At 53.5% G+C, this 22,806-nt stretch overlaps 1 protein-coding gene across 3 annotated transcripts in view; it reads right to left on the minus strand.

Moving 5' to 3' along the window:
* The window catches only part of ELL (elongation factor for RNA polymerase II), a 78,472-nt gene that overhangs the window by 27,793 nt on the left and 27,873 nt on the right, over window positions 1–22,806 (minus strand). For all 3 annotated transcript variants that reach the window (XR_014136569.1, XM_081792261.1, XM_081792263.1), the window contains exon 2: window positions 3,057–3,104. Coding sequence is in view for 2 of the 3 variants with exons in the window: in XM_081792261.1 (XP_081648387.1) it covers window positions 3,057–3,104 (48 nt within the window). In the remaining variant the exon portion in view is untranslated. The remainder of the gene's footprint in view (window positions 1–3,056; window positions 3,105–22,806) is intronic.

A 22,806-nucleotide genomic window follows, 5' to 3' on the forward strand; every position in this document is an offset into this window, starting at 1 on the left:
CCGCTCTCCCTCAAAATAAATAAAATAAACTTAAAAGAAAAAAAAAAAAAAGTGAGCCCCAGAAAGCAGAGGGGCCCAGGTCACCCAGCTCAGTGTCTGGGAGAGGGCAGGGAATGCAAACACAAACATGGACGTGGCAATGAAACAGAGACGAACACTTTGCTCTGGCGCATGACACCCTAGAGGCCAACACGCTACAAGTGAGAGACAAATGCCATTAGTCACCCCAAGGAACTAGCCAATGCCAGGGCCCGGCCACACACCACAACCTCCTCGGGCAGGCCTGGCTCCCATGGTGCTTACAAGCATAGGCAGGGAGGCGACCAGGCCAGATCGGACTCCCACCACCTCGCCCCCAGGCAGCGCTCAACACTGAGGTCCTATGCTGGCTGTGCACACCAAGGGGGACATGCACTAGGGGCCGAGTGAGCTTGCTGTGGGCTGCAAGGACACTGGTTTTCTTAAGTCCTTATTACCACCCCCCCCCCCACACACAACCCCCAAGGCGGAGAGCCCATCACCTGGGCGAGGAGGCTGAGGGACAGTGAAAAGAACTGGCAAAGGCCCCTGAGCCAAGAGCCTACAGATCTTCAGTCTGTCAGCTTCACGGGCCTCTGGGAAAGACGGTCCTTGTCACGCTATGCAGAGCCTGGAACGTGGACTCAGCCCGTGGACCACGAACACTGAATGGGCCTGCCCAGCCCCACCCCTCTGGCCTCCCGTTCCTCTCTCTACCCAGCCTACCTCACTGGCCCCATCCCCAGCCTCAGCTATACACAAGCGGCTCAGCGACCAGGAGAGGGGGGAGGGGAAAGCCCAGGCACCCTGCCTCCTCTGGCAGCATGGTGACTATGCAGATGTGGCCTGGCCAGGAAAGCGTCTGCTGTGTGTCCAGCACCAGGCCAGGCCCCTCACACCTGGCAGGGAGTAGGGGATGCATCCCATCACTGCCCAGGAAGAGAAGGATGACGTCCAGACACGGAGGGTAAACCTAGTGCCTGACCCTTCACAGCAAGCAGGGAAAGAACAGCACCCCTCCTCTCTACCTGGCACAGCCCTCCCCAGGCTCACAAAGGGAAGAGTGGAGAACTGTGGCCTGACTGGCCCAAAGCTGCGGCACAGGGCCTCTGTACCCTCAGAACCTTCTAGAAACTCTGTTACACATGAGAAAATCCAGAAGGAAGGAAAGTGGGCAAAGCATGATTCTGACTCTAAGGTGGCAGGACCCCTGACTCGAATGGATGTGGCTCTCAGGCTTTGCACAGAAATTTGGGTGACACAAAGCATGGCCCAGGAGAACCTCACGGTGCTTCCGTGAGCGGCCGTGTGGTGTCCTGCTGACCAGAAAATGCTGCTCACAGGATAAGCCATGGCTTTTAGTGGCCCTTTCCACGCATCTGCTTCCTCATCTTCGCGACTACAGAGGGTACAGCATGACTATTGGCCACCAGAGGGCACCATGGGGCCGGTCTGGCAGCAAGCCGAGGGAGCCCTGCCCCCCAACACTGACCTCTGCCCCTGGGGAAATGTCCCAGGGACAATAAAGGGAAGGCTGCCACAGGACTGACGGGACCAAAGAGAGATGCAGAAGTTCCAGAGGAGGAACTGGGGGAGCGAGGAGTCTGGGGCCTTTCAAGAGGTCTTGCTGACTTTAACTGGTCTTCGCAATATTGTCAGTTCAGTTCAGTTCACGTGTGCACCTGGCCAGGCCACAGCCCCCGGGGACATCACGAATGCTAATCTGGATGGGGGTATTCTGTAGATGTGGTGGCATCCACAACCACCTGACTTTAAGAAAGTGACCCTCAGTGGTCTGAGTGGGCCTCACCCAATCGGCTGAAGGCCTTGAGGAAACTGAGGTTTCCCTGAGGAGAAAGAAGGTCGCCTATGGACCACAGTGCCCATTCCTGCCTTCCCCATGGATGACTTTCAGCCTCACCAACCCCACAACTATGTGAGCCAATGCCTTGCAAGACATCTCCTTGTATCTTTGTATCTGTACACACAGACACGTGGATGTTCTAGAGGCTCTCTCTCTGGAGCACCCTGGCAGGTGCACAGATCTTCTTAAGGAGGCGGCCGGCCAGCTGTCAGGTGGAAACTAACTGATTTAGACACTTGTGGCAACCCTTCAGATTAAAAAGAGAAAAAGAGACAGACAGACAGACAGACTTGCAATAAAGACCACAAGAAAAACCAGTGTTTCAAGGTATGTTTGGTGGGTGAGGGATTTGGGGGGGGGGTGGGCGGGGGTAAGTCCTAAGCCTTGGGAGGCAAGGATTGTGGACAACTAATCCTTTCTTTTATTCTCCAATTTTTTTCTGTGAGGTGGTCATTTAGAATGAAATAAACACATTTCACAAAAAATGGGAGTGCTGAGTTTCTATACCTACCCCCTGGGCCAGCAGCCCAGTACCAAAATCAGACACCCACGGTCCCAGGTCCAACAACAGAGACCAGCTTCCAGGGAGGCTACAGCTCCAGTCCCACTTGGCCTCTGGGACACCTCAGTTTTTTTGTTTTTTGTTTTTTTAATTTTTTTTACGTTTATTTATTTTTGAGAGACAGAGCACAAGTGGGGGAGGGGCAGAGAGAGAATGAGACACAGAATCCGAAGCAGGCTCCAGGCTCCGAGGTGTCAGCACAAGAGCCCGACGTGGGGCTTGAACTCACAAACCGTGAGATCGTGACCTGAGCTGAAGTCGGACGCCCAACCGACTGAGCCACCCAGGCGCCCCTAGGACACCTCCGTTTTGAATCAGCACAGAGATCAGATCAGTACAGGAGGTCCAGGAGTCATTGGCTACAGGAAGGAAGCGGAGACTCTGAGGGGCCACTGGACAGAGAAGCTGCATTCGCCCCAGACAGGCTCTTGGTGTGGCCCTGGCTGTGGGACCAACCTGGCAGGCCTCAGCTTGGCACAGGCCCTGGCCTGACACAGAGCCGGATGGGGCCAAAATGCTGCCCCCAGCCTGCCTCTGTGCCCAGCAAGCCATGACAGGCAAGAGAGCACACTGGTCACAATTCCAAATATGATTAAGACAAAAAAGACTCACCCCTTGACTTCCCTGAAATCGGATTGACGGTCTCAGTGAAACAGAATCCTGCAAAAAAGAAAAACAGGAAAGTGTCATTAAGATATCTGTAAATCCAGGGATTTACTTCCCAGTTGTAGAAAGAGTACTGTAAGGACAGTGCTGTCAGGAGAGGCAAGAGAAAACACATACACGCTGAAAATGCCAGGAAAGGTCACTGAAACAGAATTTCAAAGGATCGGCAGGAGTTCTCGGATGCTGTGGGGGCCAGGTATGTAAGAAGTAAGAGTGGAGACACAGGCAGTGGGCAGTCCCTCACTGTCCTCCCCAAACCAACGTCAGCCCAGGCTGTCCTGCCCCGGAGACACCCTCTCAGAAGGGAATCACCATGGACAAGCACCACTGCCCAGAAGGCAGGCTGATGAGGTGATGCCCTCGCCCCCCACCCCCCCACCCCCCACCTCCACCAAACACCCTGCTAAGACAGGGCCCAATGCCTGCTCAGTTCCTACGTCACAGCTTCAGAGCAATTTGTCACCGAGCTTGGGACGGCGGAATTTCCAAATGTCACAAGAAAAAATATACTTAAAAAACTCAAAATACTTGAAGCTTCAGCTATTCAGAGATCGGCCTTCTGTCAGAATTTCAGAAAGAACATGGGTCCAGATGGAGGGTCGCACCTCTCTTTCTCACCCATCTTGGGCCCCAAGCACCCACCTTCTGCACAGCAGATACCGCCCCACCGCGTGGTCCTGGTTTGTCACCACAACCCTCTCCCTCAGCCCCCAAACCCACCTGGCCTCTGTGCCCACTGTCCTCCCCAGCCTTCTTCAGATGGCAGGCAGGGTCTGGGCTTTCCCACCTCCAGTCGAGCCCCACCTGCAGTGAGGCGAGGCCCTCCCACCTGGCCCCCACACTCCCAGACACCAGGGGTCTGGAGTGGCTACCTGTCTGCTCCCCATCCAGCATGTCAGGCCACCGCAGGCCCTGGGGTGAAGGAGCTCTCCAGATTTGTGGAAAGAACCAGCCAACGGGGCACCTACGTGGCTCAGTAGGTTAAGCGTCCAAATCTTGAGTTTGGCTCAAGGTCATGATCATGGTTCCTGAGACTGAGCTCCACACTGGGCTCTGGACTGACAGCATGGAGCCTGCTTGGGATTCTCTCCTTCTCTCTTTACTTCTCCCCGTCTACGCTCTCTCTCTCTCTCGCTCTCAAAAAATAAACATTTAAAAAACCCCACTAATAACACAAAATTAAAAAAAAAAACAAAACAACCAACGGGCATGCTGGCCTCTCGGTGCCCATGGACCCATTAGCCGCTGGGGTGAGGGCTGCGGTTGTGTCGCAGACATGGCTCAGCCAGCATGGACCACGCAAGCCACGCATGTACCCCTGTCCTTTTTGTTTACCAGGAGCCCCTTCTTTACCCAAAAATCTCAAGGATCCTGTCATCGGGAGCAATTTGTCACTGAGTGTGGTGCAGCAGAATTTCCAAACGTCCTGAGAGATCACACCGAGCACCAGTACCTACCTCCATGGGATCGGACACCCTAGAAGCTACCCTATACTTCCAAAGCACATCACCTCTCACTGCCAGGCCATCAGATATGGGACGTCCACCAGCCCCTTGTTCCGCTCCAGGACTAGAAACTAGCCCCTGCAGGCACAAGGCCCACTGTGCTTTGGAGAAAGGAGCCAGGCTTCCCCCAAAGCAGGCTCAGGGCCAGCTGCCCCATCCTACAAACCACAACCTGACCCCCGCCTGGGCTGACGTTCAGAGAATGAGAAACACAGCCCCTGTGGGGTCCCCGGCCTGGCTGGGCTCTTGAAGACACGACACTTAAGCAGCCTTTGCTTGGAATTGGGTTAAAGAAAGAGACCAAAAAGAAAACCTGCAGGCGGCCAATGAGCATGTGAGAAGCTAAGACTCATCAGTGAGGCGCAGGCTTTGTAGGGAGATACCGTGCACCTATCAGAGTGGCTAAAACAAAAAGGATGACACCCCAGACGTTCATCTCTTGCTGGTGGGAGCATACAAAGCACAGCCACTGTGGAAAACGGCCTGGTAGTTTCTCAAAAGGTTAAACACAGTTACCACATGACCCCGAATTTCCACTCCAAGGCACAGACCCAAGAGAAATGAAAACATAGATCTACACAAAATCTTATCTATAAATGTGCACAGAATTACTCTTAATATCCAAAAGGCAGCAACAATCCAAACATCCATCAAATGGTGGACAAATTCCCGAGGGACACAACATGGACAAACCCCAAAGCCACTGGCTAAGTGAGAGTACTTCAACATATGACATCCTGCAGGTATGAGTCTGCTCATATAAATTTCCAGGAAAGGCAAAACTAAAGAGACAGAGAGTCGATCAGTGAGTGCCTGGGCTAGGGGTGGGAGCGGCAGTGGCTGCACATGTCGGAGGCCACTTCTCAGGTGGTGTAGTCACTCTCATGGACTCCACACCTAAAACGGGTACGTTCTGTGTGCTGTCGACACACCTCCATGATAGCTGTGACCTGTCCTCAGGCTCACGGAGGGTCTCTCTCGGAAGACTCCTGGGCTTTGAGCAACATCACCCGAACACAGAAGATTCCTGAACACCCAGCGGAGATATTCTGGTCTGGTAATCGTTTGCAGTGCAGGAGTGATATAAAGGAGATGGAAGTAAACGGCAGAAAACACAAGAGCACCACAGCAAAGGCGATGTTAAGACCGAGCAGTCCTACAGAGCTCTCTACCACCATCACCGGATCATCAAAGACAGGAAAGCAGGCTGTTCCTGGCAGAGGGAACAGCAGATGCAAAGCCCAGAGCAGAGGTGTGGGACGCCGCGGTGCACCCCCCGGTCTGTTAGTCCAGACCCCCACACAGGAGTCAGCCAGGGACTAACTCTAGTACCGTGTGTGTCTGTTATCAACACAGGGCAAGGTCTGTGTCCTCCAGGGGCTTGGGGGACAGGGGACATGACAACGGTGATGCTAGGAGTCCAGATATACAGTAACAGTGGGGAGGAACTAGAAAGAGTGCACCTCCCTGGAAAGAATTCCACCAGGGCGGCCCCAGAAGTTCCTGGCTGACAACCAGCACCCACGCCAGCTGATGTGGTGGGCGACCCTCCCCCTGGACCACATGCTCCCCGTGGGCCATTTAGTGAAGCATTTAACCGGCTTGGTTGCGGTCAAGCAAGTTATCCGGAAGACTCCTTTCTTGCAGTCACTCATTTCCCAAGGGCAGTGGCTTCACCCATTGGAGACGCTGGCAGAGAGGCCTAAAAACCCAGGCTTTCTTGACAATGCCAAGTGCATGCCCCCATGCGACGAGGCTGTCACCACAGAACCAGACTCCTGGCTATCCGGGCTCTCATGGTGTCTCCTCCCTCCAGCAGGAGCACCAGACCCTTCTTGTCAATAGCAGAGCAATGCACTCACGCTATCGCATACACACTTGGGTGACTCCCCACAGGCCCTGTCTAGAGCCACTAACAAAAAGATGCTCCGGGACAAGACCCACCAGAGTTCCGCCCGCCCCGTGCAGGCAGGGGAAAGGGGCCCCACCTGGTAAGACTTTAGAACAAAGGGAGAAGCAGCACCTCAGTGCCCTCACATTCACTAGATGACAAAGTGTATTCTAACGGCACTCAGGCCACGCCATCCAACACTGGACAGCCAGTCACAGCCACAGCCACACTTAGGGCCTGGTAGGGCCCACCCTTGGTAATCTGGGTTAATAAGGGTCCCTGAGCCACTGCGGCTCTTACCCATCAGCTCCTCCACCCCAGGGCAAACTACCTTGACTGTTTTTGGTTTTGTTTTTTATTTATTTTGAGAGGGGGAGAGAGCCCGCATGCATGCAGGGGAGGGACAGAGAAAGGGAAAGAGAGAGTCCCAAGCAGGCTCCACGCTGTCAGCGCAGAGTCCGATGTGGGGCTCGATCTCATGAACCATGAGATCATGACCGGAGCTGAAATCAAGAGTTGGACATTTAAACGACTGAGCCACCCAGGTGCTCCTACCTTGACCTTTTGGGCAGACTTTCCACACGGGGCACCTGCTGGCCACTGTGCACCCCACCCCTCCGCCTTAAGATTTCCAGGAAGAAACCTAGGTGCCAGCCGGGCCACCTCTCCACGGGCTGCAGGAATTCGGTTTTGGAGTGTCCTCTATACTGGCATGTGACCATCCCACCTGCCACAAACTCCCAGCTCAGAGACCCAGCAACATTTTAATGAAGCACAACAAAAAGAAAATTGTTGCAAGAAGGTTGTAATTTTACGGAATTTTATGTATTTATTTATTTATGAAAGAGACAGAGTGCGAGTGGGGGAGGGGCAGAGAGCTAGGGGGACACAGAATCCAAAGCAGGCTCCAGGCTCCGAGCTGTCCGCACAGAGCCTAATGCTGGACTCGAACTCACAAACCGCGAGATCATGACCTGAGCTGAAGTCGGATGCCTAACCGACTGAGCCACCCAGGCTCTCCTTATTTTACGAAATTTTGTAAAGGGTTCTAAACTGTACTGAAACCTCGTGTGTGTCTCCACACACGAGTGTGGCCTTTGGCACACATTATTTTGCCCGGGGAGGGGGGGTGATACTTGCAATGGAAATCTGTTTTTAGATCAAAGTATGGGTTTTATTCTTCTAAAAGGAAGTTCTCAACTACTTACTGTAAAGCAAATACACTTAATTTGAATGACTCAAAGCACATCTAGCCTGTCACCTCCAAGAACCTACTAGAATGAAGCTGGCTGCATCATTCAGCAGTTCTTAACCCTCCCTCTGAGTCAGGTTCAGGGTGGGGCAGGTAGGCTGAGGGGAACCCCAAATGCTGTGCACCCCTGTGGAAACCCCAACCACTGGGTCAAGTCACATTGACAGAAGTGGCTTTCAGCATGTGGGGCATCGCCCCAGCTTCCTCCCTCTGCCATCTAACAAAGAGGTGCAACCATCTGGGCTTCTTCCCACTCCAACCAGCAAGCTGCAGGAGACACCAACGTGGACCCCCACTTGGAGGTCACTGGGTGTCTGCTGGGTACACTGGGGACACAAGACCCAGCAAAGGCCTGCTGCGCCTGACCCCCGTGGGTGGCCAACGGCCAGTGGTAGCAGAAGCAGCCACAGCTTTGTTCGCACGAGCAGTGCCCCATGCCGCGCGCAACAGAAAGGCCTGGTGGTCTGAAGCTGGCTGCTCCCAAGGGCTCCCAGGGAAACACGGGCCGGGCAGCCTCAAGGCCCTAGGCTAGCAACTTCCAAATTCTTACAGGCAACAACACACACCCAAAGCCGAAGATCCAACACCTGAGAACAGCATGCCTGCACTTCCCCTCACTTAGCAGCCTCCGTGGCTGGTGAAGGCACAGAACTCAGTGCCATCCGGAGGTGGAGCAGCAGGGGACGAGGGCACACGCACACCAAAACATGTCCCACAGGTCACAGGCAGAGAGCTAGCTGCACTTTGGGCTTGTCATCACTAAACTCCACGACAAACCTCAAGTCACAGGGAGGGTCAAATGACTTGCCCGCACCCACAAGGGCAGGATTCAACCCTGTCTGCCACCACTAAGGCCCACGTTCTCCGCGGTGGGTGATACACAGCTGCAATCTCCTTTTTTCCGAGCCCTTTAGGGGCACGCAGGCTGACCACGAAAGGACCCAGCCAGGTCCGCTGCAGTCACCTCTGGCCTTCTGTCTAGGGATTCTGGGGTTCAGGCCAGTGATTCATGCTCTCCACTCCACCGACAGGAGGTTGGCCTTTCCTCTTTGGGAGGCCACGGTCGGCCACCCGAGTCCAGGGAACATTTACTGGATGAACAGAAGGGCAAATGAACAGACGGCAATCTCATCAAACCCTCTCAGCCCTTCACAAGCAGACACTTACATAAGAGGCAGATAGACTATCTGGGTCCAGACATGCCACCTACTGGCAACAACAAGGGTGGTGGACAAAAAACATCCAACAACAATTTTCGGATAGGGGCACGGGCAGCACTAGCCAGAGATGTGCAAGAGAAGGGAAACAGCTAAGGGAGTCTCTGACTGCCCAGCTCACTACCTCAAGAAACTTTCCAGATCACAGGCAGGGGAGGCTGAAGGGGCTGGATGTGCAGACAGAGGCCCATGGAGGAGGGGGCAGCACAGAAGGATTCTCCTGGAGCCTGCACAGGGCCCTGAGCTGCTGCTCACAAAGGCTCAGGGGCACTTCCCAAGGCAGGGCCCCCAGGATGTGGCCTGGGACATGCCATATGTGGCCAGTCCAGGGGAGTCCTCGCTGCACCCCGCTAGGCAGTGGAGCTCAACTAATCCTCTTCTCTCAATTCCCCTTACTAAAAAAATCTCAGAAACAAGCTTCTGTGGGATCAGCTGATCCACCACTAACCAAAGTGCCTGTCAGAGGCCACAGCAGAACCAACATGCTTCAAGAAAGACAACGAAACCCAGCACACAACCCCATGGAATTCACAACACTCAGTATCCAAAACCAAAGCTTCCAGACATGTTGAGGCTATAGGAGAATGTGACCCCCTAACACAGGAGAAAATCCAGCCAATGGGAACAGACCCAGAAAGGCCAGAGACGATGGAACTGATAAAGGCTTTACTTTAGAGCAACCGTTATATATTAAAAATGTTCAAGGGCTGGGGTTCCTGGGTGGCCCAGTTGGTTGAGCGTCTGACTTCGGCTCAGGCCGTGATCTCACAGTTTGTGGGTTCGAGCCCTGCGTGGGGCTCTGTGCTGACAGCTCAGAGCCTGGAGCCTGCTTCGTATTTCGTGTCTCCCTCTCTCTCTCTGCCCCTCCACCACTCACGCTCTGTCTCTCAAAAATGAATAAACATTAAAAACATTTTTTAATTAAAAAAATGTTTAAGGACTTAAACTTGAACTGGTGAGAAGAAAAACATGAGGCATAAGAAGAGAGCCACACGGAACTTCTAGGGCTGAGAAATGCAATATCTGGAAAGAAAAACTCACTAGGAAGGATTACTATTAGGCAATGTGGAAGAAAAAAGTTATGAACCTGATGACAAACTAACAAACACTATCCAAAATGAATCACACCCAGGAAAAAAAGTCTATAGAAAAGTGAATACAGCCTTGGTGAACTTCGGGACAATGGTACCAAGAGTTCCAACATATGCATAACTGGTATCCCAAGAGCATGGTATCTGAAGAAATAATGGCCCAGATGTGAGGAGCACAATAATTCAATAGATCCAAGAAGCTCCAGACGGAAAACAAAGAACCATGTCACAGCATACCATAAGCAAATGAGCATGACTGCTGATTGACATGCTATGAACCAAGAAGCAAAGATAAGACTCACAAGGCCCAGTATCAAAAAAACAACAAGCCTGGAGACCGGGGAAGGACATCTGTAAAATACTGAGGAAGAATAATGCCAACCCAGAATTCCTTATCCAGTGAAAAGAGAAGGGGAAACGAAAACTTGTGCAGACAAAGGCTGAGAGAATCTTTGCAGGAGATCTGCACTGCAAGGAAGATTCTGAAAGTCCTTCAGGAGGCAGGAGAATGACACCAGATGGGCCCGTGGCTCTGCACAGAGGATAAAAAGCACCGGGTTACAGGGAATATGTGCATGAACATGAAAGACTTGTTCTCACTATGATCTTTCCAGAGAAGACAACGGTGGGGGGGGGGGGGGCCGGGGGGGCACCTGGCTGGCTCAGTCAGTTGAGCATCAGACTCTTGGTTTCAGCTCAGGTCGTGATCTCATGGTTCGTGAGATGGAGCCGTGCACTCTCAGTGCAGAGCCTCCTTGGGATTCTCTCTCTCTCTCTCTCTCTCTCTCTCTCTCTCTGACCCTCCCCCCACACGAGAGAGCATGTGTGCGCACATGCGCTCTCTCTCTCTCAAAATAAACATTTTTTTAAAACTGGCTTAAACAAAAAAAAAGAAGAAGACAATTGATGGCTCAAGGCACAAATAATGATAATGAAGCACAGAATTTGGAAGTGTAGCCTTAAAAGGGTGGCAATGAGGGGCACCTGGATGGCTCAGTCGGTTAAGCTTCTGACTTCAGCTCAGGTCATGATCTCGTCGTCTGTGAGTTCGAGCCCCGCATCGGGCTCTGTGCTGACAGCTCAGAGCCTGGAGCCTGCTTTGGATTCTGTGCCTCCCTCTCTGCCCTTCCCCTGATTGTGCGCGCACGCTCTCGCTCTCTCTCTCTCTCTCAAAACTAAATAAACATTAAAAAAATTAAAAAAAAAAAAGGTGGCCATGAGGCGCAAGGACTGGGGTGGGGAAGACGGAAGCAAACCTGAGGCACAAGGTTAACTGGAGGGCTGCGCTCTCAGTGCCAAGCTAACCCTGGCCTCCCTTGAGCCCAGGCCTTGGGGGAATGGAGTAGCCAGACTCTGCACCTTTGCCTGCTGGACACGCTGGCCGTGCACCTCCAGCCCGGCTGACCGCTTACCCCTTTATGCACTCGAGGGGCATTTCCCGAGTCCCTCGAGTCCCAGGCCATGCCTCACAGAGCATGGCATGCAGGGCAGGACAACTGGACACAGGCCACCCACCATGGGGCCATGATTACACACAGAAGGATCCAGTGAGGGGATCAGGTGCACACGGCAAGAGGGCAGACCTGAACCAGGGTGGCAGAGGCTAGCGCGGAGATGCTGAGCAGCACAAGAGCGGCCCTGGGTAAGAAGACGTGGCGCAAAGGGAAGTCCGCGGCGGTGTGATGGGCACAGGGCTTCCCCCTGGGCTTGTGGACCCCCGACAAGGTGTGGCACCGACAGTGCGGAGCAAGCAGCCAGAGCCCCGTCAGAGATGCCTTCACAGCAGGACCAGTGGTCACGCTCTGGACCCACCTGGCCCGGCTGCCAGCAGCTGGAACACCCTGGCAATGCATGGGCTCACCATGCTACCATGGCCCGTCACTGCCTTCTGGCTGGCTGCTCCCTACAGGGGACAACATGGGGCCAGGGACACGCCATTTGTGAGGGGAGCCCTGTCACCCTATCACCTCGCCTACTCAGCAGGACAGAAGGCGGACATGCCAGGGAAGGTCCAACAGACTAGCCCGGGTGCTGCCCATTTCCCTGTTGCCTTGGCAGCTTTTGGGTTATTCCCCAGACTGTGATTAGCAAGTTATCAGGTAACACGACTTCCTATGACAGTCTCTAGGACACACCTGTCTGCATGCATCACGCTCAGTAAGTGTATGGGCTGCACTTCAGGCCAGCAATGCTACACACAACACCTCCAGTCTCTGCAGACCCTCTGAGGGGTCATGTCATTCCCACCACAGGCTCAGAGGTCATACCCTTCCCCAAGGCTGAGCAGCCCAGTGACTGCAGCAGGCATGGAGGGGGGTCTGGGGCCCTTGAGAGCCCCACCCCAGCTGTGGCCCTATCAGGACCCAGCGTAGCAGAACACCATCTCCTATTAGGCATGTGCGGGGTTTGAAACCAGGAGTTCGTTGGGACAAGTGTCGCTGTGCTTCGGCCAAGAGCCCAGGGTGAATCAGGAGGCCTGGTCGGGGTGGGCAGCGAGGAGGCCTCACTACAGAGCACCCTGCAGTCTTCTGGCCCCAGGCAGCTCCCGCAGGTGTAATAAAGATGATCGCAGGTAGGAAGAAACAGGCAGCATGCAGGGCAGGGCAACAGGCAGCCCCACAGGAGGAGGCATGGATGCTGCCCAAGGCAGGCCCCTTTACGCCAGGACCAGGACAGGGAGAGTCAGAACTTCACCATGGCCAGAATCCCCCTTTTTCTCCCCATGGACAAGAGCACTTCTTGGGTAAAGCAACAGGAAGTGTTTACAAAATCCACCTCCAGGTCCAGGAAGCACACTAGGTAGGCACTGAGTTACATTCAGGGTTCTTAACCGAGTGATTCTGCCCCGGGGGACACGGGCCACGTCCAGAGACATACTTGGCTGGGGAGGAGGGCCCTCCTGGTCTCTGGAGCATGGAGGCCAGGGATGCTGTTCAACACACCACAAGGCCCACAACAGGCTAACTCCAGAGTGATCTGGCCCCAGACGTCAGCGGTGCCGAGGCAGAGAAGCCCTGAGCTAACTGCTGTCATGAGGAAAGCAGAGGGGAAAGTAATTGCCAGAGCAGAACGTGGGCCATAACGTGGGCTATTCCACGGGACAAATGACCTGGTTTCTTCGACAGATGGATGGCACAAAAGGAAGAAGGATGGAGTGCTATAAATTACCAGACTTGACACACACATCACGTGGGGGTCTGCGTGGACCCAGCCACGTGAAGGCAGCCTGCAAGGGTGCCTGGGGCTGCGCCTCAGGTGCTCTCACTGAGCTGCATAAAGACTGTCTGAAAAAACCAGTTCCTTTCTGTAAACATTCAACTCAGTCACTGAAAAAGCCAAGGGTGCGATGAAAATGTGACCGGGATTATTTTACAAAAACTCCAGCAAAACTAAACAAAGTGGGGGAGGGGTGTCTTGGGGAAGAGTTGAAACGAGAAGGGTCAGGCACTCACAGAGGGCAAGGTTGGGAGATGGCATGGGGCCAATCGTTGTTCTCATCTCTGTCATTTCTTCACGTTAACATTCCCATGTGAAAGGTCTATTATTTTTAATTTTAAGTTTATTTATTTCGAGAGAGAGAGGGAGTGCAAGTGGGAGAGGGGCAGAGGGGAGGGGGAGAATCCCAAGCAGGCTTCACGCTGTCAGCGCAGAGCCCCACGCGGGTCTCGATACCGCGAACCGTGAGATCACGACCTGAACTGAAATCAAGAGTTGGACGCGTATCTGACTGAGCCACCCGGCACCCCCATGTGAAAGATTTAAAACAAAGAGTGCACACGTACAAGCCCTCCCACACCACACAGAACGGACACGGGGCAAGGCCAGCAAAACGGACAAGCACCGAGTCTGCACGTCATCTGGGGAAGGGGGAGAGGGCCAGCAGAGGTAAGACAAATGAGGACTGGTCTGACCTGGACACAGCCCCAGGATGTCTGCCACTGGCCTTGCATAAGCAGCAGCACCCAACGCCGCCCCTCCCAGTTCCGGAGTGCCAACTCTTCCTGGGGAAACACGCTCCCTGTAATCTACACGGCCTGACCCTCGTAACGCAGAGCCACCTGTGGAAAATGACCAAAAAGAAGGCATCTGTTCTTCCCTAAAGACTCTGTCTGTAGGACCCTGCAAACACAAGTGAAGTGCACCAGCATTTCTTTGGGGCTGTGATCAATCAATCCTCTCCTGAGCAGTATGTGACCAAGAAAGGGGGCAGTTAAGTCCTGAGAAAAGGCCTGGCTGCAGACCTCCTGGCAACCGTTCCCACCTGCCCCCCCCCCCTCCCCTGCCTCTTTCCAGTAAAGCACAAACAATTGGGAAACTCTTTTCAAGGAATCCTCCCTGCAACTTCCCGGCAGATTCTGAGCAGGATGCCGAGGCTGTGGAAAGTTTAGACAGTGTCTGTGGCCGTGAGGGGCCATTTCCATGAAGTACAAACAGGGAGAATGGAGGCACATTCATCACTGCGTGGAGGGACACGTAAAAGCAAGAAGAGATTCCAAGTAGCCAAGAGCCAGGTGTAAATCAGGACCCACACAGTAGCCAGCACAGCAAATATTTCTACCTAAATTCATGGACATGCACAGAAGGTTCGAGGATTAGAAAAAAAGATGCAAATCACCTGAAACTGTGACCTGGACAACCCCACCCCCACCCCCCGCACCCCCCCACTCCCGTGTGTTTTGTTTGATCTTCTTGGGTCAGCAAATAAAGGCAGACCAGAAGGGCCACCTTCTTTCCACGGAGATTCCCATGTGCCCATCCATACTCCAACTCCCCACCATGCCCGGTCCCTGGCGATCGCCAATCTGTTTTCTCCTTTTCCAGGTTATGTATATGGAATCATGCTGTATGAGTTTCCTGTGACCACTATAACAAATCACCACGAACTTGGTGGCTGAAAACAAGAAAAATGTATTCCCTCTGTGTCCTGGAGCCCAGAAGTCTGAAATCAGTATTCCACAGGCTGAAACCCAGGGGTGTGCAGGGCCACACTCTGTCCAGAGGCTCTAGGCAGTGAGCCTTTCTCGCTTCTTCCAGCTTCTTGGGTCTCTAGGCATTCCTCAGCTTGTGGCCACATCACCCCAATCTCTGCCTCTGTGGTCACACTGCCTTTTCCTCTGTGTCAAATCTCTTTCTGCCTCTTGCTTACAGGGTTACTCGTGATTATGTTTAGAGCCCACCCAGATGATTCAGGATGATCTCCCCACCTAAAGATCCCTACCTTAATCCCATCTGCAAAATCCTTTTTTCCATCTAAAATCACATTCACAAGCTCTAGGGGTTGAGTCTTGGACGCTGATCAGACCCTTATCCAGCTGACCACACACACTTTGCAGAATGCCTCTGAGATTCACCCATGCTGCTGTCTCCAAAGTCCATTCCTTTTTACCGTTGTTAACCTACTGTATTATGCCAGTGTGTTCATCCATTTGCTGACTGAAGGACACAAGGCTCATCTCCTATTTGAAGGACTAATGCATAAAGCTGCTATAAACATTCACATATGGGATTTTGTACGGACATGAGTTTTTGTTTCACCCAGGAGCACAACTGGGGGTCCTACGGCAAGTGTCTGTTTAACCTTATGAGAAATTGCCAAATTGTCTCCCAGGGTGGCCACATTCCCACCAGCAATGAGGGGAGTCCAGGGGCTCCCTACCCACACCAGTATTTGGCATCCTCGGCTGTTTTAGGAAGTGGCAGCTCATCGTGGTTTCCGTTCGCATTTCCTTATTGACTAATGACGTGGAGCATGTTTCATGGACTAATTTGCCATTCTTTCATCTTCGTGGTGAAGCGGTACAAAGCTGCAATGCATTTTTAAAAACTGGGTCGTTTTCTTAGTATTGCATTTTGAGAGCTCTTTATATGTCTGGATACAAGAGTTTTATCACGCGAGTTTTGCAAAATCTCTCCCAGTCCATGGCCTTTTTATTCTCTTACCAGTGTCCTTCAAAGAGAAGTTCTTAATTCTGATGAAGGGGCACTTACCAATTTTTTCTTTTATGGGACTTGTTCTTTGGGGTTATAGCTACCCCTTGGCTTTTCTGAAATAGTCCTGTTTTATGAAAATCTAAATCGCCATTCTTACCAACCTTTTTTTCCCAAAAAAGAAGCTCTAGGGAACTGCCAGGTCCAGCCCCCTCGGCCCAGTCCCCGCTGAAGTGTTTCTCTCAGATGCTCGTGTCTGCACACTCCCTGGATCACGACCCTGGATGCTCCCTGGATGCTGACCACTTGGACACCATCTGGTTTCGGCCTTATGACCCTGGCAGGTTGGGCCAGGTACCGTCCTCCCACCACACCCGCCCTTTGCCTTGAAGTACAGCTCTCACTACTTCGAGGCCTCCATACTGGTACAACCAAGTTGGGCCTGGGCCACACGGGGCCAAGATCATTCCCCCGCGGGGTTCCCTGTGTCCCCTCGTGTATCGGCCAACACAACCACCCTTAGGTGCCCAAAGCGGTGGCCCTACAGACGGGACACTAAGTGAATCAGCACATAGGGTACCTCAGGACACAGGAAGTGCAGAAGGACCCATGGGGCATGGTCGGGCGCATGCTCCGCTCAGATGAGGGTGGGCAGCATCTGAACCCTGACCAGAGCGGGTACTGCATGGGCTCGCTGGGCACAGGCTCTGCACAGAAACTGCAGCCAAATCGAACACAACAACTTGTGATATCTCGGCTGGCAGCCATCATGAAGCCCCTTCTTCAACTATCCAGACATCAAGGTTCCCACTGTTACAACTGAGGAAAATGAGGCAGAGAGAGAAGACACGGCTGCTGGAGGTCACAGGTGGGGCTGGGGTTCTCTGAGCTGTGCAACCCGCGCCTGGGCCTGGGCCTGGGCCTGGCCCTCTTTTCAACACCTCTGTCTCATTATTTCATCTTTCCCGTCTGCCTTTCCTCAACGAGAAAAAGAAGCTGCCCTGCCTCGATCCTTGCTGCACGCCCCCAGGACACACAGCCCACAGTGCTGAGCACAGCCTGTGCAGGGGCCAGGCCCACACACCAGACCCGACCCCTCTGTCCCCACGGTGGCCAAGGGCCGAACCTCCAATCTCATCGCTCCTGGGACCTGAGACTCCTCTGTCTGGGCAGGAGCCAACCTCGGGGAGGTACGTCCTTGGCCTCTTCTCTCTCTCTCTCTCTCTCTCTCTCTTTCTCGCCTCAGTCCAGGAACACAGGAAACGCAGATAAACGAGCAAGAAAGCACACAGAGCACTTTGCACCAAGGCTCTTCCGCCACAGCCTCATGAGGAACCTGAGTGCCGAGTGGGCTTCTTCTGTTTTTCTAACTCGACTAACACTCATCATACCAGGCACTGAACTCCGTGTCGAACTTCACTCCGCCCAGAGCCGGTGGGCAGGAGTGGGGAGCATGACAGCTCCACTCCCCACACAGCTGAGAGAGGATCAAGTGACAGTGGAGGAAGCTGAGGGCCTGACCTAGGTCACGGGGTCCTCTGGGGCACAGCCTGGGATTCGGGCTGCCCAATGCTCCACATCTCACGGTGGGCTCGGCTTGCTTGTCTCCCGTCTCATCACTGCCCCCTGCGAAGTGCCACCAACTTGCCTCTGGAGACGCAGGCCCAAATCACAGACAGATTAAAGCCCTGGCTGCAGACTCAGACCTCTCTTCCCTTTGGGGTGCAATGGTACCCCACGGCCTCTGGCCAGTGCCCACTGAAAGATCACCCTCCTACATCCCTGTCACACACACATGACCTGCAGCTGGGAGCTACCAGGTCAGGGACCTTACCCAGCCTCAGCGCTCAGTGTGGATCCAGCCTCGTCACCTGGGCACGCGTTCTGAATCCACAGCCCCTCCACCCCCTCCATCCCCCAGTAAGCCCCCGGGTGACACCGGCCTCCAACCAGCCTGAGTGTCAGCTCCAGGCCGTGCTCAGCACCCTCTGCCCCCTTTATCAGGATACCAGAGTAAATCCTAACTGCTCAGGAACACAGAGAAGGCCGACCCTGCCATCTGCCACCTGGGGCACTGGGAACAGGGGCTGCCTCTGAGCAGAGCCAGCCTGTATGCAACTGGGCCAAGGAGGCTGCCTCTGCCATAAGGCTGGTTCAGACACTTGACCTGGGACCACAGGGAGAACTTCACCTGGGAAACCCCTTCCAAGAGCTCAAGAGACAGCCTGAAGGCTTTAGGGGAAACGTGTGGACAAGCCAACCTCTCCAGAGAGCTCAGTCACCCTCTCTCATTCTAGAAGCTCTAATATTTTGAGCCAGAACATTCCAACATCTCAAAGAGGTGTCAAAATTGTCTGGGGCTCAGGGCCCACCCACACGGCAGTTCTGAGTCCCTCAGTCATTGGCAACATGCTCTTGCTGACATCAGAGGGAGGGCACCGGGCCCAGGGCTCGGCCAGGGCTACTCTCTAAGGTGCAACAGGAGGAGAGTAGAGTGGATGTGATCAACGCGTGTGAGGTGGTTACACTGGGCAGTGAAGCTGCAGAAGGCCGACCCGGCTGCCTTGAGCCCATGTCTTCCTTCTTCTGGAGGAGTGTGCAGGCACCATGCAGGGAACCAGGCTTGGGGTTCCGGAGTCAGGCTCACAGCAGCCAACTAGCTCAGATACAGGCCCTTAGTTACTAGCTGCACATCTCAGGAAAGCTCTCACCCTCACTAGGTCTGACGCAAAGCACGCTGCATGAAATCCATGTATTTCTAACTCTGGAGAAGCAGAATCTGACCTGGCCAAGGTCGTGCTAGGCTAGGTCCCGCAGGGAGGCTCCAGGACCAAACGACACCCTGTGTCCTGCACCCACAGAGCGTCACCAAGTCTCCTCAATGAGGTCCCCTGTGGTTGCCAGGCACTCAGGTTTCATCACTATTAGAGCCAAGAACAGATCAGTCCCTTCAGATCCTGGCTTGGCTTCCAACGGGCCCAATTGTTAGTCTTTGGGACAACAAGATCCTCTATCACCTAGATAAACAGAATGGACCTTCCTGGAATAATCTGGACTTTCAGACTCTGGATGCCCAGGAGCTGTGGAGCCCAGGGGGACAGAGCCCATCTACCCATCCGGCTATACTCTCAGCCACTGGCTTCAGACCTATTCCAAGAAAGGCCCTCTGCCTGCTACTCCCACCTGATGCTAAGTATGGCCCTCTCTAAGCACTGACAGTCTGGCTGAAGGAGCAGGCATCCTCAGCTACCCTCCACCTGAGGGCACCTGGCAGATGAGCAGTGAGTGAAGTCTGTCCCACCCTGCTTCTCTCTGCACATCAGCTGCCACCTGGCTCCCATGACACAAAAGGATCAGCCCTGTTGCCGGGTTAAGTCATGCATAAGCATCCCCCAAGATCCACCAACTGAGTACTCCCTAGAGAGATGACCATCCCTTAGAGCCCACTGCCCATGAAAAATGGTGCCAAACCGGGCTCATCCTGCAAAGCAGACGGGGCAGCGGTGCCCGTCCATCTCTCGTGTGGTGAAGGCAGAGGGCAGCATGTGCTCTGCCAGGTGTCTAGTGCCCACCTACCCTCTGAAGCCTGACCGCGGGGACCTCCTGTGTACACGGTCACGCCTTTCCAGGGCCAACTTCAGGCAGATGAGGAAACTGAGGCTCAGGGAAGCCAAGCAACTCGCTCGAGGTCACCTGCTCAGTAAGCAGCAAAGCACGCAGCACTCGAACCCAGGACCCCTCAAATAAGGAGGGAGCAGGCCCTCTACTATGTGGGATGTGTCTTTTCTCCTGGTCGCCTTTCTTCCACATCAGCAGGGTCATGCTACTCTGGACGTGCCTGCTTCCCTCCCAAACCGGCTGACCAGCATCCTCAGCTGGAGCTATGCGGAGTGCTCCCCATTTCTGCAGGTCTGCTTTCCTTAACCTGCCTGCTGGGGAAGAGTCTTGCTCTGAAAACACATTCGTGTTCGGCCCGAAGTCTGAAACTGTCATAGGCCTTTTTACAGAACGTTTTGTCACCTGCCTAAAAACAAAAGCGACTGATCTCAGCTCAAAGTGACAAGATGAGCGTCATGTATTTGCCAAGAGCTGATGCGTCCCAGAAACCAGGAGGCAGCTCAAGTTCTGCTGAGTGAACTGCAGACCCAGGTAAGAGCAGTGTAGGTGTGCGCAAGGAGTCCCTTCCAGGAGCTGCAGCACAATCCTAGGAGCTTAGAAGAAGCTGAAGCTTGTTTTGCTTTTCTTTCTTTTCCGTTTCTTCTTTCTTTCTTTCGTTCTTTCTTTCCTTTTTTATTTTTTTTAAACTCACAAGAACCTTTCTTGGTTCTCTCTCATTTTTAAAACATTTTTAAATGTTTATTTATTTGGTTTTTTTTTTGGGGGGGGGGTGCAGAAAGAGAGGGAGACACAGAATCCAAAGCAGGCTCCAGGCTCTGAGCTGTCAGCACAGAGCCCAACGTGGGGCTCGAACCCACGGACCGTGAGATCATGACCCAAGCCGAAGTCGGACGCTTAACCGACTGAGCCACCCCAAGCACCCCAAAAGTATTAAAAAAAAATTTTTTTTAATGTTTATTCATTTTTGAGAGACAGAGAGAAACAGAGCATGAGCAGGGGAGGGACAGAGAGAAAGAGGGAGACACAGAATCTGAAGCAGGCTCCAGGCTCTGAACTGTCAGCACAGAGCCCGATCCGGGGCTCAAACCCATGAACCATGAAATCATGACCTGAGGTGAAGTCAGACACTTAACCGACTAAGCCACTTAGGTGCCCCAAGAGTATTTCTTAAAGTATGTAAAATCAGACAATCTCACTGCCATGGCGAGGTCTGGGGAGAGCAGGGCAAGCCCGGGTGGACTCCAGGCTGGCCACCTCCCTGCTACATCGATGAATGCTCACCCCTGCCATGCTCCCTCCTAAGTGGACCTTCTCACCTGCTGACACCCAGGCCTGTGCCTCTTCCCAGCCAGCTCCTCCAGCTCGGGAGGGGGCCTCCGATCTTACACAAGCATCCATGAATTCTGGCCCTGCAGCCCCAAAGGACCACACTGCCCCCTTTATGGTTCTCAAACCCAGCACTTATGATGCTGTGAACCCCATGCCACTGTCTAGGGCATTGCTCCTGGGATCCACCCCACTGACTCCTCAATGGAGAGCTCCTCGGACTTCCCGCCAGGCACACTCACTCTGACCCCTGCCACCAGCTGAGGGCATCTCTCTGACCAACGTGCTAGAGCGGTCTCTCCCGGCCAGAAGGTGAGTCCTAGGGGGAGAGTACGTCCCATCATGGCTGATCTCCAGGGCCAACAGCCTGGCACCAGGCTGACAGAGGCTCGGGGCAGCCCCAGCTAGGCTGCGGGGCAGGAGAGACATGCCGCTTCCAAAAGCAGGGAATAAGCGCCACCGCTCAGCTCTCTCTCCTAGACACGATCTGGAAATAATCCCAAACTCACAGAAAAGCTGCAACAGTGCAAAGAACACCCAAGTACATTTAAACCCCGCACTGACCTGCTGTTGCTTCCCAACCTGCCCACACAAGTACGTGGGTTTTCTCCCTGCCCACCCCGCCCGGCACACCATCACATACCAATTTAGGTACACACACTGGCTTTCTTGAATCACCTGAGAGCAAGCTTCACACATCACCACGTTTCACCCCTAAACACTTGGCACGCTTCTTAAAAGTAGAGGTATTCTCTTCCATAACCACATGGCAGCTGCCAGCCTCGTCATGCTCGTTATTAACAGGACATCTCCCACCACGGTCCACCTTCCGCATTGCCACCTGGCTCAGTGGTGCCCTCACTTACTCTCCCTCTGGCAAGGAGACTGGCATACCACGCTGAGCCACCCCATCTCGAAAGTCAGCTTTTTTTTTTTTAATTTTTTTAAGTTTATTTATTTATTTTGAGAGTGACAGAGACCGTCCAAGTGGGGGAGGGGCAGAGAGAGAGGGAGAGAGAGAGCATCCCAAGCAGGCTCTGCACTGCCAGCACAGAGCCCGATGGGGGCTCACACCCACGAACTGTGAGATCATGACCTGAGCCGAAACCAAGAGTCAGACGCTTAACCGACTGAGGCACCCAGGCGCCCCTCGAAAGCCAGCTTTAATCTGGAAGTTTCTCAGCAGTTCTTTGACGTTTAGGCACTGGCATTTTGGGGTAATACAGGACACCACCCCTTTTCCTTACTAGAGTGTGCCACACTTCAAGTCTGCCTGATGCAACCCAGAATAAAACTCATTGTGTGCTCCATCCCCAGGCCTCGAGGTGACAGTGGCCCTCCAAGGCACCCCACCTTCAGCATATGAAGTCTGTCTGCCCTCATGGCTGTGAACACTGATCACCCAGGCAGGGCAGCCCTGCTCAGTCTACCTTCTCCCCATGCAGCTCACAGCAGACACCTTCTCCCCACAGACAGTCCAGGTCCAACCCTGCCACATACAGCTTCACAGTTGTGGCCATAAAACCAAGTTCCTGTCTCATTGGCCTCAGCAGCCCATGGTAAGCAGGAGCCCTCTCTTCTCCTTATTCATTTATTTACATGCTTACCATCAGCAGTGTAATGGTTAAACTTATGTGTCAACTTGACAAGGCCAGTTGTTTGGTCAAATACCAGTCTAGATATTGCAGCAAAGTCTTCTTTTAGATGAGAAAAACATTTAAATCAGTAGACTTTGAATAAATTACCCTCTATGGTGTGGGTGGGCCTCATCTAATCAGTTGAAGGCCTTAAGAGCCCAAAAAACGAGGCCCCTTGGAGAAAGAAGGAATTTTGCCTTTGGACTCAACATACATCATTAACTTCCCTGG

The sequence above is a fragment of the Panthera onca genome, chromosome A2 (assembly GCF_046562875.1).
Source record: "Panthera onca isolate mPanOnc1 chromosome A2, mPanOnc1 haplotype 2, whole genome shotgun sequence".
Lineage (NCBI taxonomy): Eukaryota > Metazoa > Chordata > Mammalia > Carnivora > Felidae > Panthera > Panthera onca.